Source organism: Cetorhinus maximus, chromosome 14, assembly GCF_964194155.1.
Source record: "Cetorhinus maximus chromosome 14, sCetMax3.hap1.1, whole genome shotgun sequence".
Taxonomy (NCBI): Eukaryota; Metazoa; Chordata; class Chondrichthyes; order Lamniformes; family Cetorhinidae; genus Cetorhinus; species Cetorhinus maximus.
Window position 1 is genome coordinate 71,607,904 of NC_135892.1, and position 20,131 is coordinate 71,628,034.

A 20,131-nucleotide genomic window follows, 5' to 3' on the forward strand; every position below is an offset into this window, starting at 1 on the left:
TAGTATGTGTGGAATTGAACTCATTATTGCTCATGCACAAAGCCTGGAATACTGCACTTTCTGATATCCCATATAGTTATTGTTGCCGTAGGTTTTTTTCAGTTTCCTGTTTCTACAACATAAGTCGATTTCTCCTCTGAAAAATCAGTTTTTCTGCTTTGATTTTAACGTGGCAGAGAGCCAAAAGCCATATTGAAGAAAAATATTTTAATGAGCGTTTACCAGTGGCAAAGCACTAAGCCAATTAAATAATTTTGAAGTGTAGTCACTATCGTAATGTAGGAAACATGACAGTCAATTCACACACAGCATTGAGCCACAAGCACTATAGGAAAAGACATAAGGCCTTTTCCGTTCCAGACATAGTCCATCCATATACTGCACGAACCCTCCAATCACGCATTTGCCTAGAAGAGAAGTTTTGGTAAATTCCTCTCCGATCTTCTAAAGCAATGAACTGAACTCCAGGAGAACATGATAACTGCTCAGGCTCCCTAATCCCAGGTATCATGAAATTCACCTATTATAACTTTGGAACACACTACTGAAGAATGCAGGGAGTTAGAGGGCAATAACTGAATAGCAATATTGCCTAGCATTTAACCTAAGTTTTGCGATAATGCCCCCTGACTCTCTCTCATCCGTCCAAAATAACCTAGCAGACTGAATGAAAAGACCAGCTCCAAGACTGGGTATCATTTTGGTTGCCCGCAACCCCACCACACACCCGCCCCCCCCCCGCCCAGTAACAACTTCAAGTCGTCAAAATTTCTTTAACACATATGGAGACCAAAGCTACATACAAGACTGCTAATGCCTTTTTCTACTTAATTATAGAATTCTCAATTTTATACTGTATTTCCCTAGCAATTCAACTTAAAACCATACTTGCTTTCTTATAGTTGCATTCATGCTCACATCCAAATCATCTGTTCTTCGCTGTCTGATTCTCTCAAATGGACTTTCCTCTTGCTTACATCTCTTCCTCTGTGTCTTTCACTTTTGCTGTATACATGTTCATCTCCCCCATGTTTTGCTTCCTATCTGTGTGTGTCTTGTTCTCTATCACATGTGTTCGACAAATCGATAGATTTCTGGATACTCATGACATCAAGGGATATGAGGATAGTGCAGAAAACTGGCCTTGGAACAGAAGATCAGCTATGATCTGTTTGAATGGCAGAGCAGGCTTGATGGGCTGAATGGCCTACTCCTTTGTTCCCATTATCCTATATATGAGCCTATTATAAAGGATGTAATAGAGCATCTAGAAATGCATAATATAATCAAACAGTGTCAGCATAGCTTCATGAAGCTAACATATATGTTCAGGTAATAGGGAAGGCAAATGGAATGTTGGCCTTTATTTCAAAGGGAATGGAGTATAAAAATAGGGAAGTCTTGCTAAAACTATACAAGGCACTAGTTAGACCACACCTAGAATACTGTGAACAGTTTTGGTTTCCTTATCTAAGGAAAAATATACTGGCATTGGAGGTAGTCCAGAGAAGGTTCACTAGGTTGATCCTGGGTATGGAGGGATTTTCATATGAGAAGAGGTAGAATAGGTTGGGCCTGTAGTCACTGGAGTTTAGAAGAATAAGAGGCGACCTTATTGAAACATATAAGATTCTTAGGAGGCTTGACAGGGTAGATGCTGAGAGGTTGTTTCCCCTTGTGAGAGAGTCTAGGACCAGAGGGCATAATCTCAGAGTAAGGGGTTGCCCATTTAAGACAAAAATGAGGAGAAATTTCCCCTCTGAGGGTAGTGAATCTGTGGAATTCTTTACCACAGAGGGCTGTAGAGGGTGCGTCATTAAGTATATTCAAGGCTGAGATACAGATTTTTAATCCGTCAGGGATCAAGGGTTATGAGGAAAAGGCAGGAAAATGAAATTGAAAATTATCAGATCAGCCATGATTTCATTGAATGGCAGAGCAGACTCGATGGGCTGAATGGCTTACTTCTCCTATGTCTAGGTTGCTATTTTATCTGGAATGAGTGTTTGGGACCCTATACCATGGGAAAGGAGTGGGACAAAGGGCAATGTTTCATCTTGTGTGTTTGCACAGGAAGGTCCCATGAGAAATTGTGGGTGGGGTGGAGGCTGCAGTGTTAGGGATGATTTAGCAGTGAACCAGGGTATCGTGGAGGAAATGGTCCCTTCAGAATGCTGAAAAAGTCTGGGGGGGGACGGCGGGGGGAGAGAAATGTTTGGTGTCCCAATCAGGGTGAATGATGCATTGAATGTGAAGATCGGTGTTATGGAAGGTGAGGACAAGCAGAGCCCTATTGTGTTTCTGGGAGGTTAGGGAAGGGGTAAGAACAGAAGAGTGGGAAATGGTATGGACATGGGCCATGTTAACTAAGCTGGAGGGGAATCCTTTCCAGTCTCCATCTCACCTGTTCTGATGATGCCTCCTTTTCTCCCAGTGTTTCTGATATGTCTTCCTTTATCTTAATTGAGGATTCTCCTCAGTAACTGAATTGAAGTTCTTTTGATTTGTTCATATTTATGCAATTAAATATTTGATAATTTTAACAGGTAAGTATTTTAACAATCATTAATAATATTGCCTAAGGATGGATAACACTAATGTCCTTTAGGGAATTAAAACCGCCATCCTCGCCTGGTCTGGTGACATATGACTCCAGACCCGCAGTAACGTGGTTGACTCTTAAATGCCCTCTGAAATAGCCTAGCATGCCAACCAGTTGTATCAAACTGCTGCAAAGTCAATAAAAAGAAAAGAAACTGGATGGACCACCCAGCATTGACCTAGACACCAGAAACAACAACGTTAAACCCTGCCCTGTCGACCGTGCAAAGTCCCTCTAACATCTGGGGACTTGTGCCAAAATTGGCAGAGCTGTCTCACAGACTCGTCAAGCAACAGCCTGACATAGTCATACTCCTGGAATCATACCTTACAGATCAAGTCCCAGACACCACCATCACTATCTCTGGGTATATCCTTTCCCAACAGCAGGGCAGACTCAGCAGAGGTGGTGGCACAGTGGTATACAGTTGGGAGGGAGTTGCCCTGGGAGTCCTCAACATCGACTCTGGGCCCTATGAAGTCTCATGGCATCAGGTCAAACATGGGCAAGGAAACCTCCTGCTGATTACCACGTACCATCCCCCATGCACCCCTCAGCTGATGAACCCGTACTACTCCATGTTGAATACCGCTTGGAGGAAGTGCTGAGGGTGCCAAGGCACAGAATGTACTCTGGGTGGGGGACTTCAATGTCCATCACCAAGAGTGACTTGGTAGCACCACCACAGACACAGCTGGTTGAGTCCTAAAGGACATAGCTGCTAGACTGGGTCTGTGGCAGGTGGTGAGGGAACTAACGAGAGGGAAAAACATACTTGACCTCACCCTCACCAACCCGCCTGCCACAGATTAATCTGTCCATGACAGTATCAGTAGGAGTGACCACCACTTAGTTCTTGTGGGCACGAAGTCCCATCTTCACATTGAGGACACCATCCATCGTGTTGTGCGGCACTACCACCATGCTAAGTGAGATAGATTTGGAACAGATCTAACAACACAAGACTGGGCATCCAAGACGCACTGTGGGCCATCAGCAGCAGCGGAATTGTACTCGAACGCAATCTGTAACCTCATGACCCAGCATATCCCCCACTCTACCATTACCATGAAGCCAGAGAATCAGCCCTGTTTCAATGAAGAGTGCAGGAGGGCATGCCAGGAGCAGAACCAGGCATACCTAAAAATGAGGTGTCAACCTGGTGAAGCTACAACACAGGACTACTTATGCCGAACAGCATAAGCAGCAAGTGATAAGCAATTCCACAACCAACAGACCAGATCTAACCTCTGCAGTACTGCAAACCCAGTCGTGAATGGTGTTGGACAATTAAACAACTTACTGGGGGAGGAGGCTCCACAAATATCCCCATCCTCAATGACAGAGGAGCCAGATTCAACTGAAGCATTTGCAACAATCTTCAACCAGAAGTGCCGAGTGGGTGATCCACCTTGGCTTCCTCTGGAGGTCCCCAGCATCACAGATGCCAGTCTTCAGCCAATTCGATTCACTCCACGTGATATCAAGAAATGGCTAAAGGCATTGGATGTTGCAAAGGCTATAGGCCCTGACAATATTTCGACAATAGTACTGAAGACTTATGCTCCAGAACTTGCCGCACCCCTAGCCAAGCTGTTCCAGTACAGCTACAACACTGGCATCTACCCAGCAATGTGGAAAATTGTCCAGGTGTGTGCTGTACACAAAAAGCAGGACAAATCCAACCTGGCCAATTACTGCCCCATAAGTCTACTCTCCATCATCAGTAAAGTAATGGAAGGGGCCCTCAACAGTGCTATCAAGCTTAGCAATAACCTGCTCACTGACGCTTAGTTTGGGTTCCACCAGGGTCATGCAGCCTCTGACCTCATTACAGCCTTGGTTCAAACATGCACAACAGAGCTGAACTTCAGAGGTGAGATGAGAGTGACTGCCCTTGACATCAAAGCAACATTTGACTGAGTGTGGCATCAAGGAGCCCTAGCAAAACTGGAGTCAATGGGAATCAGGGAAAACTCTCCACTGGTTGGAGTCATAGCTAACACAAAGGAAGATAGTTGTGGTTGTTGGAGATCAATCATCTCAGTTCCACAACATCACTGCAGAAGTTCCTCAGTACTGTCCTCCGCCCAAACATCTTCAGCTGCTTCATCCATGACTTTCCTTCCATCATCAGATCAGAAATGAGGATGTTTGCTGATGAAGGCACAATGTTCAGCACCATTCGCGACTCCTCAGATACTAAAACCGTCCATGTCCAAATGCTGCAAGACCTGGACAATATCCAGGCTTGGGCTGACAAGTGGCAATTAACATTCATGCCACACAAGTGCCAGGCAATGACCATCTCCAACAAGAGAGAATCTAACCATCCAACCCTTGGCGTTCAATGGCATTACCATCACTGAATTCCCCACTATCAACATCCTAGGGGTTACCATTGACCAGAAACTGAACTGGACTAGCCATATAAATACTGTGGCTACAAGAGCAGGTCAGAGGCTAGGAATCCTGCAATGCGTAGCTCACCTCCTGACTCCCCAAAGCCTGTCCACCATCTACAAGGCACAAGTCAGGAGTGTGATTAAATACTCTCCGCTTGCCTGGATGAGTGCAGCTCCAACACTCAAGAAGCTTGATACCAACCAGGACAAAGCAGCCCACTTGATTGGCACCTCCTCACAAATATTCACTCCTTCCACCCCTGACAAACAGTGGCAGCAGTCCTGCAGTGAACACTGCAGGAACTCACCAAAGATCCTTAGGCAGCACCTTCCAAACCCATGGCCACTATCATCTTGAAGGACAAGGGCAGCAGACACATGGGAACACCACCATCTGGAATTTCCCCTCCAAGCCACTCACCATCCTGACTTGGAAATATATTGCTATTCCTTCACTGTCGCTGGGTCGAACTCCCTTCCTAACAGCAGTCTGGGTGTACCTACACCACATGGACTGCAGCGGTTCAAGAAGGCAGCTCACTACCACCTTCTCAAGGGCAATTAGGGATGGGCAATAAATGTTGGCCTAGCCAGCGATGCCCACACCCTGTAAATGAACAAAAAAAAACCAAAATGAAATGTGCCCTTTTGAGGTGATGCCTTACAACGTAACATAGTGGATTAGACGTGATTTTGAGGAAGAACTCTATCAAGTGGTGGATGGCCAGTTGAGCGGGTTGCTGTGGCTTGGATTGTGTCAAGTGTCTTGAGTGTTGTTGAGTTACACTCATCCAGGCAAGTGGTGCTTATTCCATCCCTCTCCTGACTCGTGCCTTGTAAATGCTGTAATGGCTTTGGAGAGGCAGGAGGTGAGTCACTTGCAGCAGAATATCCAGTCTGGGGCCCGTTCTTGCAGCCACAGTATTTCTGGTCAATAGTAACTCCATGATGTTGATGGTGGGGTATTCAGCGATGGTAATGCCACTGAATGTCAAGGAAAGGTGATTAGACTCTCATTTATTGAGGATGGTCAGGAAAAAGCAGCCTGCTTGATTAGCATCCCATCCATTCACCTTAAACATTCACTCCCTGTACTAGCAGTACTCTGGCCACATTGTGCACCATCCACAAGATGCACTGCGGTAACTCACCAAGGCTCCTTTAACAGCACCTTCTTCACCATCTAGAAAAACAAGGGCAGCATGCACATGGGTACACCATCACTTGCAAGGTCTCAAATCAAAAACTATCATGATTTGGAAATATTTTGCCATTCTTTCATTGTTACTGGATCTAAACCCTGGGAACTCCCAACCCAACAGCACTGAGCATGTGCCTAATGCTGCACAGACTGCAGTAGTTCAAGAAGGAAGCTCATTACCACCTCAAGAATAGCTAGAAATAGGCAGTAAATGCTGGCCTGGCTACTGTTGTCTACATCCCATCATCAAATTTCAAAAAACATTGAGTGTACATCCTCAGTGTGAAGACGGAACTTCATCTCCAAGGACTGTGAGGTGATCACTCCTACAAATACTGTCATGGACAGGTGTATCTGTGACAGGAACGTTGTTGAGGATAAGAACCTAAGCTTTTTTTCCTTATGTTTCTGTAACCACCTGCTGCAGGCCCATGCTGACAGGTATGCCCTTCAGAACTCTGCCATCTACATCAGTAGTGGTGCTACAAAGCCATTCTTGATGATGGATATTGAAGTTCCCCCACTCAAGAGTACATTCTGCACCATTGCTACCTTGAGTGCTTCTTCCACATGGAGGTGTGCTGATTCATGAGCTGAGGGAGGGCAGTAGGACATAATCCGCAGAACTTTTCCTTGCCTATGCATTACCTGATGCCATGAGACATCATGAAGCCTGGAGTCAATGTTGATTTCCCCCAGGGCCTCCTCACTCTTCCATCACCATTGGTGCATCTGTCCTGCCAGTGATGCAAGACCTAGCCAGGAATGATGAAGCAGGAGCCTGGGACATTGAAAGGTATGATTCCATGAGTATGATCATTTCAGGCTGTGGCTTAATAGGTCTGCGGGGCAGCTTTCCAAATTTTGGCACAAGTCCCCAGATGTTAATGAGGAGCACTTTGCAGGATTGACTAGGCTGGATGTGCCTTTGCTGTGTCTGGTGGATAGTTCATTGCCCAACTGTCTATCTGGTTTTAGTCTATAGCTAAAAGTCAACCAAGCTGCTGTGAAGTCACTTATAGACCAAACCACATTCCTTCTCTAGTTCTCTAGTGAACCAGATGGGTTTTTATAATAACTTGGTCGTGTCATGGTTGCTACTATTGATACTAGCTTTTTATGCCAGAGTTATTTAATTAGATGAATTTAAATTCTCCAGCAGTCATGGTGGGATTGAAATCATGTCCCTCAATCATTAGTCTAGGGCTCTGGATTACTAATCCAGAAACATAAGCACCCTGCTGCCATTTCCACAGTTGAGGTATAAAAAGCGCTTCCTGATATCCTGCTGCAGGTATGGAATCCTGCCCCATGCCCTCTCTTCCTCCAATTGCTCCTGCTCTTTTCCACATTCTTTGGAGCTCCAAACACCATATCATCCATGGTTGGAGTGAAATTGTTTACAAAGCAGACAAGAACAGAGCAGCATCAGCTCAATCTTGATACCAGAATCAAAATTACTTGTGGCCCAGAAGTTAGCTAGCAGCCTAAGGACTAACCTTTATGGAATGGGTGTGCCCTGTAAATACCATCCCTGAAGGGTCTTGATGACTGTTAGAAGGATTTGTTGCCCCAGTTTGGCACGTAGTCAATCAAACCTATTTCCTAAAAGGGTACTAAACAATCATAGGACCCTTATTTTAACACTATAATCAGCGCTTACATTAATTTTGGTCTGTGCCCATGATATCCAAGCCAGGCTGATCCAATATGCCATACTGAATCGTTAGGCACCTGCTTTATGCCAATGGAACAATTGAATTCCTAGGCCCACATATTTAGTATACAAAAGAAACATTTGCAAAAATGTTTAATTTACAATGCCACAAATACACAGACAGAAAAAAACATGTATTCACAAAATAAGATTTTCTTTCTACAATAACCAAGCTGATGAGATTACACACTTCAGATGTGGGTTTCATTAAGTTTCTTACAAACTAGTTGACAAACAAAACACACTGCTTTTAAAATCATTAAGAAAACTTGATTTCTACTATTTTGTCACTCTGAAGTGCTTAAATCAACTTTCTTAGCTTTAGACTGCTGCTGTATTCAGTGCTACTCTAGAAATTGTTTGTGCAAAAGTGAGTAGTAACTCTGTTTGTTCAGTGGGTAGTGCACCTTTCCTTCACATTTGCCAGATGCAGGTTATCTGGTACAGAATAGTTCAGTTGACAGCACATCTGAATTATAAAATTTCCAAAGATAATACCATGAAGACTGCTGAGTACTTTGAATGCAATAAATATAAGCTATAAAATAAAACATTTCCTGGTGTGTTTGATTGAACGCTAGTACCGCTGATAGTGTTCAGATTATTGAAGTAAAGGTAAACCTTTAACATTTACTTTTGCATCACAGCAACTCTATCCTGGCAGGCAACATATTTTATACAGAGCTACTGATACAATTAGAAAGGTTCAGCAACAGTCACAGTTTTGAACTTAAGAAATACATACAGTGAATTTCTTTTTGGAAAACTAGATTAAAAAATCATTTTGTTGTCAAAATTATTGTAACAGCATTAATTGACTTATCTGAAATCTTTAATGGATTATGGCAGTGATATTCTTACAATCCTCAAAAAATTGACATATTTTATAATTTTTTTTCAAATTTACCATTTGGAAGGCAACTCCTTCCAAATTATGTTAGATTTAAATATTTTTTACATTAAAACATGGATCATTATATTGGGATCATTTTAATACATTCCGCACAGCAAAATCAAATCTAGTTGCAATATCGATGCAGAATCATTCCCTATTCTTAGGCTGCTTTTCATTCATGTCCATGTGTTTTGCTCCAAGGTGGATATCTAATTAATTAATGCTGCTCACGTATCAAACAGGCGACTGATGAACAGCCCAGCATGGCCTTTCTATGACTGGGAACAGCATCCCAACCTGGCTGCCAAGCATCACCAAATTTCTGCACTTTTCCAAGGAGTTGTCGCAGAGTCATTCATTTCCTCCATGTTTGAAATTCTGTGTATTAGTAATTAAATATGCAGATTAGTTGTTTTGTAACCATTTTAAGGTGGATCCCTTTGAAACCATGAGTGTGCCAAACAGGTCAGTTGTAAATTTCAGCTTGAATCTGTGTTCTGCATGGTTATAGACATGCATAATCAGCAATGAAAGGGCTGTACAATTATGTGATAAATTGACATGGGCCTGCATTAAATGTGGAATAGGTTATTCTTTCTTCCACATTGGTTTCTAGGGTAAATGGGCCCTATATAAAGCACTGATCCTGGCTTTCAGGCAACTGATACTCCTTATAGTCTGTGGAGGGTGCCTTGGCGTGCCATGGCAACTTTAAGTTGCAGCACCCTTTAAGTGCTAGTGCCAGTCCTTTAATGACTACTTGCAAACATAATTGTTCCCCTTTTGGCAAGCTTTCCAGAAACTGGCCGAATATGGGTCTGAGGTTTATCACTAACTCACACAATGTTGGCCCCACGTTAAGCACACTGCTCTGTGGTCTCATCATCTTTAAGGTGAATTTTCTGACGTGGATATCTTTCAAAATACTGTTCAACACTTTATTTTGTAATGTATTGGCTGCAATTTGTAAAAGTATTCTGTGGGATTTATAAGTCTCCAAGCATGCACAAAGGAATGACATGTGTATGTTGCCTGAATAAATACATGTTCAATTTCAGTAACCTGGCACAGCATAGGTTTAAGTAAAGAACTCCACACCAGTTATTTCATGAGCAACACTGGTTTATTTAAACTTCAGTCTATAGGGAGTTTATAATACCCGTGGCTCTCATTGCAAATTATTCATACACAGCATTTTTCAGCTTGTTTCTGTTGCTTATATTGCTTGCTCATCAATATCATTTTGATGGGCACGGCGACCTGATTTTCTTTGTAAACCATTAACACCCCAAGAGTTTTCTCATTTGATGAGGCAATTGTTCTCTGGTCTGAACTATTTTAACGCAAAAAGTTCCAACACTAATGTCAATAATCTGCAGAGTAAGCGGACTTACAGGTAAATATGACTTACAGGCTCTGAGACTTTCAACATGCTCAAGTTTCACATTTCAGATTTACAGACAGTAGATCTGACAAACTAAAACTACTTCTCTTATAAAATAAAACCACATATGATCACAGAAAGAATCCAGAAGCTATTATTTTGTTTTAAAAGGTTTGTTTGTTTTGTGTTAATCACCTTTGAATAAAGGCTGATCTGTTTTAATTGATTTGAATAGAGCAACATTAAGAGTCAACAGTATTTGAGCAAAAATGTAAATGCAGCAGTCACCACTGACAATATATTGTACAATTGTGGAGGCCATTCTTCATAATGTTGATGAAAGGTCCCACTCAAAATGTTACCCTGCCTTTTCAACCTGCTGAGTATGTCCAACGTTATCCAATTTTATTTTAGTGATAAATTTCAGATTGTTAATATAACTGCTTCACAAAGAAGCCACTCCATTAAAGTTCAATCACTGTGGCTTTCCTTTATGGTAAGATGAGTTAAAAGATGTACAGTAAATGATTACGCGGCAGATAGTGCGACATTATCAAAGAGGTTTCCAGCTTTCTGTTTTCACTTCTCCTTTTCTAATGTGTTCAATGTTTCCAGAACCCCACCATTAACAGGTAGCTATGAGCTTTTAGATGATTCTTTGTGATCCTGAGGCCAGGACTTTCCATGCCCGCTGGGCATCAGGTGTGTTCGGTGGCGTGAGCAGACAATATAGCGAAAAGGCCAAAAATTGGTTTCATGACGTTGTGAAACCAGTTTACGATCGTCCACTCCGGCCACCGATGGCGGGCCACATTCCCCACCATCAGACATTGTGAACCTCATAATAATACATAAGCATATCATTATAAGGTCAGCCTGCCAGAATCATTCCTGCCCCTGCTGGATCATCTGCCCACGTTGGCAGGAAAATACGCCGACACGTTTCACAACAGCATATATAAGGCGTGCACATGGTGGGCTACACTTTGCTCAGGACTTCAAGGTTTGTTTGAGTATCTTGCTTCGGTCAGCACTCACAGTCATCAAAGCCAGGCTTCACAGACAGCACCACATCACTTTTAGGAGGGTCATGGGTTGGTCTCCACCTACCAGATCAGCCACATGTGGGTGGCTTTTTAACGGACGTAGTGCAAGGTCTTGCTTGGGGAAGGGGGAGAAGTGGCCTCAGGCAAGGGAAGAGGCTGTAGGATAAGAGCTGGACTGGGGAAGGAGGGTATCCCAGGGTGTGTGTGGGGGCACATGTTGATCTGTGCAAGTGGCCTCAAGATGATGAGGACTGAGGAGGTAGTTTCCAGAGGAGATGAGGCTAGGTGGACATATGAGGGTATTAATGTGAGAATAGGTGGTGTTGTCTCTTGAGCTGGCAGTAAGTGAGATGCCAGTGAATGTGTGATGGGTTTGAGTGCGAGTTTAGAGTGATGAGATGTTTGCCATACCCTAGCTGCACGGATGAGATCATTCATCCTCTACATTGGATGGCCGACCTTTTCTGTGCAATATTGGTACTGATCACCACTGCCATCGCCTACCAAGCCAGAATGGTAATGTAGCTGCCCCCCCTGCAGCCAGAGCGGGGGTTGAGGACATCGCGGCACACCTCAGTGGTGTCCAAAAGGCGTTCGAGGGCTGCAGTCTTCTTGCCTTTCGGGGCCATGTCTTCTTTGCTGCGGTCCTGGGCAGGAAGCACTGAGCTGGGCTGTAGTTTTAATGTGATGTCTGATGTGATGGTGAGGTGATGGTGTGGTGGGCAAATGAGAGCCCGTATGCCATGGAAATGGCGTGTTTCCCAGGAATGCATAAGTAATGCGGCGGGTTTGGGACGATACAGCGTGAAAACCTGCCATTGCGGGCGGCGGGTAAAACATTGTTTTATTCTCCCGCTACCACACTTCATGCAAATCTGGGATGATTCAGCCCTGAGTCTAGGCCTGCCTTATATTGCCTGCCTCAAATATCAATTCTTTGGAGCACAAAGTTGCTATTGCCAATACTAACATCCAGCACTGCCCCATCTCAACCTAGGTACTTCCAATTAGTTTTCAACCTTGAGTAAATAATAGCATGCACAGCTTGAATCAAAGTTTTCATGGTGGTATATTAGTGAAAGAGATCTCACTGGCTATATTGCCTGAATGAAGTAGTCTTAGGCTTCGGATCATTGACAAGGCCTGAAACTCTGGGTGGCTGATAAAATCACAGGTGCACAGCCTACAATTTTCTTCCCATGAATGTCAATGAATGAAAAATTGCAAACAAAGCAATTATAATTTACCGGGAAGTTCACTGAATGCAAGGATTGGGGAATCTGGCCCTGTGCACAGAGAAGCCATTTTTATTTGATCATGGAATGATACCACACGGAAGGAGATCGTGAGGCCCATCATGCTTGTGCCAGTTTTTTGGTACAGCTACTCAATTAGACGCACTCCTCTGCTCTTTCCCCATAACCCTGAATTTTCTCCCCCTTGAAGTATTTAACCAAATGTTACAAATGGGAGGCTTTATAAAGCAGCTATGTTTTAAACTGATTTGTTTTAAGATAAAATAGGATGTCCTAGAATGGGGGATAATTTAATGAAGTCTGCCCAAAAACAGGTCCATGTGATTTGGTTGTCATGGGGACAGAGGCTTAGGTGGAAACTCAGAAATTCAAGTGTAAATTTTCACACCTTGACACAAAAGAGGGGCAGCTGGTCTTGCTGGACAAAAACTAACAGACTCAGAAAAGCAGAGAGACCTGGAGCGGAAGACAAAAAATCGCTGCTGCTGTTCCAAGCAGAGGGAAAGTCTGTTTTTGTGTTGACAAACAGCCAGAAGCTGGTAAGAACAGAATCCCTGTATGGAGAGACAAGACTTGTAGCGATTTATAGACCAAGGAGTCACCAGAGAGTGCCTTGCCACTGGAAGCTTGATATTCAGGAGATTGAGTGAAGGAGCTTTTAAAAGGACACTGGAAGACTTGCCCTGGTTTGGCAGGGAGAAGGGGTTCCACTGGAAAGCCAGGAGGAGTTTGGGACTACTTACAAGGCTACATAACTGCTGATAATGTGGCGTACTGTATGAACACAGCACGGTGCAGTTAATGGGGAAAATATATTTTCTGTAGTTTAGTGTATTAGTTGTCTACTAAATAATGTTTAGTCTATGCAGGTTTTAGTTTTTTTGTTATGGTAGAAGTCTTAAAACATGAAATCTTGAGTGGAATCGTCCCGGATATGCGTTAAGTGCAGGATCAGGCAGGAAAAAGGATGTTTTACCCTCCAGTCACAATGGTGCTTTTTGTGCTGTATTGTCCCCTTCCCGGCACGTCCCACCTCATTAATAACGCATTCCTGGGAAACACACTGAGTTGCTGGTGGGATGGCCTCTGATTCACCGGCCCTGCTGTCACCTCAGGCCTTCAGTAAACGGGGTGCCATAGTTAAAGGCTGCCCCTGCACAGAGCTAGCACCCTTCAAGGGATAGGAAGCTGCTGGGAACTGATGGCTGTCAAAGGGAGGAAATATGCTGCCCCCAAATTTAACAACACCTCCATTGAGCACCTACTGGATGCAGTGGAGACCCGCCGCAAAGTCCCCTATCCCGTCTCTGAGCAAAGACCAGCGAGCAAGATCACCAATCCAGCATGGGAGGCGGTGGCAGCGGTGGTCAGCGCCAATATCCTGCAAATGAGGACAGCCATTCAGTGCAGGAAGAGGATGAATGCTCTCAGCCGTTCCACCAGGGTAAGTAACTCATCTCATCATTCTCAACTCACATGCTCACAAACCCATCACACATCCACAAGGATCTCACACCTCAAAGGACAGCACCACTAATTCTCACACACACCCTCACATCTTCCTCAGGCTTATATCCTCTGGAGCGCGAGTCCTCATCCCATCCATGGCTCCGCTCACCACATAAACATTCCATGCAGTGCCATGCATCCTGCTTACTCTTTCTCCATTTGTTTCCATGCAGGAGAAGCTGGCTCAAAGCAGCAGGGAGAGTTCCCAGACCAGGGTGGAGAGGCCCACATTAGACCCATCACTCACTTTGAGGACCGTGCCATCCCGCTGACTGGTGAGGTTGTGGACCATGCCTAAGGTGATGGTGAGGTTGGCAGTGAACTCCCACGTGAGGATCCTGCACCACATCATCCCTCTCTCAACGCAACTGTGAGTGCTCTCTCTCCTGCTTTTGACTCTGCTGCCATGCACAGCTTATCTCTACTTTGGTTCAAAGGGAGCTCTGCCAAGTGACCGACACCCTCAGCCAGCCAGTCCCTCATCTCCATCCATTTCCTCACCTCCAGCAAGAGGACACATCCTCCATTGAAGAGCTAGAAATAAGCAGCCTGGAAGACCCATCACAGCGCTTACCCACACCCTCCACTAGTGCAGAAACACACACCTCAGGTGGACCTAGATCTAGAGCAGGCTCAGGTTCACAATCAGGTAGTCACTACACAGACATGTGTCTGCAACAGGAGGAGACAGGTTCAGCCGAGCACCCTGGCACTTGGAGGACTGCTGGGGAAGAGGCATCTGTGAGTCAGATGACGAGCCTCTAGATTTGGCCTTCCAACTCATTGTGGAGAGTCAGCAGAAGGTGGGGGAACATCATGCAGAGCTGTTGAAAGCCCGTAACAGAATGGCTTGTGAGTCGGACAAGTACGTCCGCCTGCTCGCTGATGAAGTGGTGCCCATATGTGTGCGCTTTGAGGTCTCCATGGGCAGGATGGCGGACGCTTGTTCAGCTGAATGTAGAGATGCACACAGACCTGCACTCCATCGGGGTATCCATGGGTGAGTTCCTGCAATGACAATGCGCGACGGAAACGGGGCACCTCGACATCCCTCCAAGTGCTCCTTCCCCTCAAGGAGTCAGGCTGGGGCCCTTGGGCACCAGGAGGGAGGAGGAGCAGCTGCTGGACACCACAGGATCATCCACTCAGGAATCTCTCAGGCTGTCCTCTCCCTCCGAGTCCCCTCTGCCTGTGACCCCCCTCAACCTTGTCCTCTGTCACCACAGAAGGAGCAACTAATCCACAGGAGGACAGCCAAAGCAAGCCGGGGCCCTTAAGGCCTCGGCTCTCCAGAGGGCCCATGCCGAAGGCATCAGAGGCAACAGGGCCAACCATTGTACAGGCTGTCTCCACCCCAGATGTGGATGTCAGGGCAGCACCTAGCAGAAGTGGTTGGCCTAGAAAAGTTAAGAATTTCTGATCACAAATGGTTGCACAGGGGTGTACACATTTTGTCACTTTATAATCTGAAAATATATTCACTTTCTCTGAATAATGTGTAATGTTGTCTTTCAGCTTCATTGACAGACTTCGCGAGTCCTCCCCCTGCATCCCCCCCACACTAGCAGTTCAGCTGTACGCAGTGATTCTGGAGGGAGGAGTGTGTGTGTGACAGGGCCTTTCGGAGCCTTGTGTAAGCATTCTCACATGCACATGAAGCCTTCCTCCATCACACTTATTTCACTGTCCTGAGCATTTTCAGCGCTGCCTGCTGGAGTTCTCTTTCAGTTGTTCATCTGTGCCGACCTCTGCACCCACCACCTGTGCCCACCCAACACGAGGCTCTGCTCACTTTCGATTTCAAAAACATGGTCGGAGTCAGGTTTCTCCTCAGCTCCTCCGTTCCTTCCCCTCCCCCAATCGCCCATATCCTATCCCCCACCACTGTTGACACCCCCCGGCATCACCTTCCACCTCCCCATCATCACCTATCAACCAGAACCCTTTTCTTTCCAGAATGTTCAGGTGAACGTGCACGTTCCCTATCTTCCTGAGAATCCCACTCCCATCCACATTGACCTCCTTCCCACCCCCAGGGTCTATGTCTGCTTCCGAGTCCCCAGAAACCACCCTCATGGTCCTGTCTACTGCTAGTATCACATCTGGCTCCCTGTGCCCTCTCTCATGCTCACCGTCCCCTCCTACCACACCCACCCTCAGTTCGCTCCCCAGGAGGCAGTCATTGACTCCACAGACCCCTCCCTTGCACGTTCACCTGGACATCCACCCCCTTTACTCCTTCCTCCACCCTTACTGCCTCCTCCCCCAACCCAGACTCCTTCCCCCCCTCTGAACTCCTCCCTCCCGCTGGACTCCTTCCCCCCCCACCCAAACTCCTTCCTCCCCCTAGACTTCTTCCTCCCCCCCCCGAATTTCTTCCTTCCCTCGAACCCCTTCCCCTCTGAAATCCTTCCCCACTCCGAAGTCCTTCCCCCCTCCAAACTCCTTCCTTACGTCTTCCTTCTCCCTTACACCTACCTTCCCACATTGCCACATTTTCCCATTACACCCTCCTTCCCCGTACTTCCTCCCCCCCAACCCCACCCACCCTGACACCTCCATTCCCCCTTCCTAACCTTACCCTTCTGACACCTTCTCTCCCCCCAGCAACCTCACTTCCCTGACACCTTCGCTTCCCCACCCCCCAACCTCACACCCCCAACACCTTCATTCCCCCACCTTCCAACCTCACCCCCACCCCAGTATACCTTCCTCTCCCAGTCAAACGTAGACCTTTCCCCCATCCCGGTACACCTTGCTCTCCCGGTCACAGCTGAACCGTTATCTATATTCCCCTACCCCCCCACCACGATCATCCATAGCAGCCCATGGCCAAGACCATGATGTTCCGAAGCAGACCCCAGGCATCATCAGAGACCTCCCACCTTCCGTGAACTGCACGGAACCACGTCCATGAGAATTCACCCAGCATGCGATGCACCGTGATCCTCCAGGGTCCGGTAGCTGTAGGGCTCCAGCACCTTCTGCTCCCAGATGTCTGCGACATGAGCAAGGCCCTAACGGTAAGTCCCAACCTCTGCATGTCACACTTGTCAAGAAGTGTTCTGGGCTGGCGTGTTTTCCCACCGACATGGGGTGATTCCGTTGAGCAGGCCAGATGATGAGTTGCAAATGTATTGAAATTCTGTTCCCGACATTCGGCGACAGGAAAGCTGGCCCGCCAATGACGGGCAGACTGGACAATCACAAATTGGTTTCACAACGGTGTGAACCGATTTTTGGCCTTCCCGCCATATTGTCCTCTCGTGCCCACCATGACACCTGACACTAAACGGGGTTGGAAAATTCCGGCCCTTGTCGTGCAATGATTTCTGTCAGTCACTGGGGAATTCATATCTTTTTAAAAGTTATCAGTCTGTACAGGGATTGTAACAACAACTCTCTTTTAAATGTGGCTACTGAATCTACCTCCACCGCTTTATCAGGCAGGTCATTCCAGGTCACGACTTAAAAAAAATTCCCATATTGTCTCTGCTTCCTTTGCCAATCATTTTAAATCTGTGTCCTCTGGTTATCATCACTTTTGCAACTGCAAACAATTCCTCCTTATTTACCCTATCAAAACCATTCATAGTTTTCCCAAATCTCCTCTTTACCTTTTCTGCTCTAAGGAGAACAACTCCAGCTTCTCTACCTTGTCTCTCCACATAACTTAAGTTCCACATACCTGGTACCATTCTAGTAAAGCTCCTCTGTACCCTTTCAAAGGCCTTGATGCCATTCCTAAAGTGTGCTGCCCAGATTTAGCCACAATACTCTATTTGGGACCTATGCAGTGAGTAAGCACAAACTCCTTGCTTTTGTATTACGTGCTTCTGATTATAAAGCTAAGGATCCCATATGTATTTTTTAATTGCCTTCTCAATTTGTCCCGCCACGTTTTAAGATTTGTGTACATATACCCCCAGGTTCCTGCACCCCCTTTAAAATGGTACCACTCAGTTTGTATTGCCCGTCCTCAATCTTCCTCTAAAATGTATCACTTCACACGTCTCTGCATTAAATTTCATCTGTCATGCGCCTGTCCATTTCACTGATAATGCCCTCCTGATGTCTGTTACTATGCTAGTAAATTTCCAGGTTTCATATTTTTTAAATCATGCCCTGCGCACCCAAGGCCAGGTCATTAATATATATTCAAAGAGCAGTGGTTCTAATACCAACCCATGGGGGATAACATTACATACTTTCCTCCAGTCTCAAAAACTTTCTGCTTTCTGCTCCTTAGCAATTTGTACCTTTGCTGCCACTGTCCCTTTAATTTCATGAGTTTAATTTTGCTAACAAGCCTATTATGTGGCACTTTGTCCATCACCTTTTGAATGTTCGTATACACATCAACTGCATTATCATCATCAACCCTCTCTGTTATTTCATTAAGGAACTTGACCAAGTTAGCCAAACACAATTTGCCTCATACCTTTCCAAAAGCCAATAAATTTCACCCTAGACTATTGTCTCTAAATGTTTTCCCATCAACACTGTTAGGCTGACTGGTCTGTAGTTGCCGGGTTTTACATCCCCACTATTTTAAACAGGTATTTAACATTTGCAATCTTCCAGTCCTCTGGCACCATATCCAAGGATGCGCAAAAAGTGACTGAGCTAGTTTGTACAATAATGAATTTGTTCATTGGTTATAATATGAATTTGGGGAATGTGTGAACTTTAATACTTGTATTACATTTTATCAACAAATATAATTCACTTCAGGCAAGGTTGGGTAATATATTCAGCACAACTGCTACTAACATGGGTGCCCTCTGCTGGACAATACTATTATGGACTGTAACTTAGGCTCATTGAGAAGTTTGCCAGAATGAAAATTGATTAAAAGCAACCCAAAAGCAAATGCCACAGGGAGCTGACAATGGTAACCATTAACCGATTATCTTTGATTTGCTAAATATATATAAATAATTCATTTATTTTTCAACACATAAAATAGAGACTAGAAACAAATACGCATTAAACAGTACTTTAAAGCAATTGGAGCCCCAGCATTGTCTGTGATAATTCTTCTTACAGCTGGGTGTCGGTGAATATTGTGTGCTCTTTTGCAACTGAACTAAAGCCTTTAATTGACTCCAATAGTTCTTCATCATCTGGGTACTGGAGGAGAAATAAAAATCGCATTAGATAAGCATCATCCATTTACAACAACCACAAATGCTTGTATGGGATTAGACTTTCACTTAGGCAAATTGTATAGTTTGATGCACATCGAATTCAATCATTTATTGAAACCATCTTTTCTCTATTCAGACATTGATGGATCATTGTGTACATACATAGGATTACATAGAATATACAGCACAGAAACAGGCCATTCAACCCAACCAATCCATACTGGCATTTATGCTGCTTTCCAGCCTCCTCCCATCTTTCTTAAACCAAATCTATCATCATAACCCTCTATTCCCGGCTCCCTCACCTGCTTGTCAAGCTTCCCCTTGAATGTATCTATACTATACGCTTCAACCACTCCCTATGGTAGCGAGTTCCCCATTGTCACCACTCTTTGGGGAAAGACGTTTCTTCTAAATTCCCTTTTGGATTTCTTGAAGATCTTGGCCTAAAACCTCCGATCAGAGTAGGAACACCTTTGTCCGACTCTGAGTAGACAGAAAACTACTCACTTACCTGCATTAGTTGAAAAGGCTCCAACTTCCGATGGAGGGTCCTGCAGAACTCCCTAAGCAGGAATCGTCACAAAGAGCAACAAAGAGAACCTGCGCAGAAGCCACATCCCCTTTTTATGGCACTAGCTGCCGTATTCTAGTAAGTGTTTAAAGGTCCCCAAGTTTCGCAGTGTGTTAGTGAATGAGTGTATCAGTGAATGTGTGAGTGAATGGGTAAGTGTGTAGGTATGTAAATGGGTAGCATGGCAGGTGGATAGGATGGCAGCTGGGTTGGGTGGTACCTGGGTTGGGTGGGTGAGTGTGTAGCTGGGTTGGGGGTAGTTGGGTGGGGGGTGAAGTCAGGTTGGGGGCTAGTCAGGTCTGGTGGGGGCATGTCAGTGGGGAGTTGAGTGGTGGGGGCTAATAAGGTTGGGTCAGTGGTCAAGAAGGGAGTCAAGTGGTAGGGGCTAGTCA

General features: G+C 45.2%; 1 protein-coding gene across 1 annotated transcript in view; it reads right to left on the reverse strand.

The window, feature by feature from the left end:
• Window positions 1–8,006: 8,006 nt before the first annotated feature.
• The window catches only part of ush2a (Usher syndrome 2A (autosomal recessive, mild)), a 1,183,552-nt gene continuing 1,171,427 nt past the window's right edge, over window positions 8,007–20,131 (reverse strand). Inside the window, exons 76-77 of the mRNA XM_078556364.1 lie at window positions 19,016–19,148; window positions 8,007–9,198 (exon numbers count right to left, since the gene is read on the reverse strand). Coding sequence (XP_078412490.1) covers window positions 19,059–19,148 — 90 coding nt within the window. The 3' untranslated portion in view covers window positions 8,007–9,198; window positions 19,016–19,058. The remainder of the gene's footprint in view (window positions 9,199–19,015; window positions 19,149–20,131) is intronic.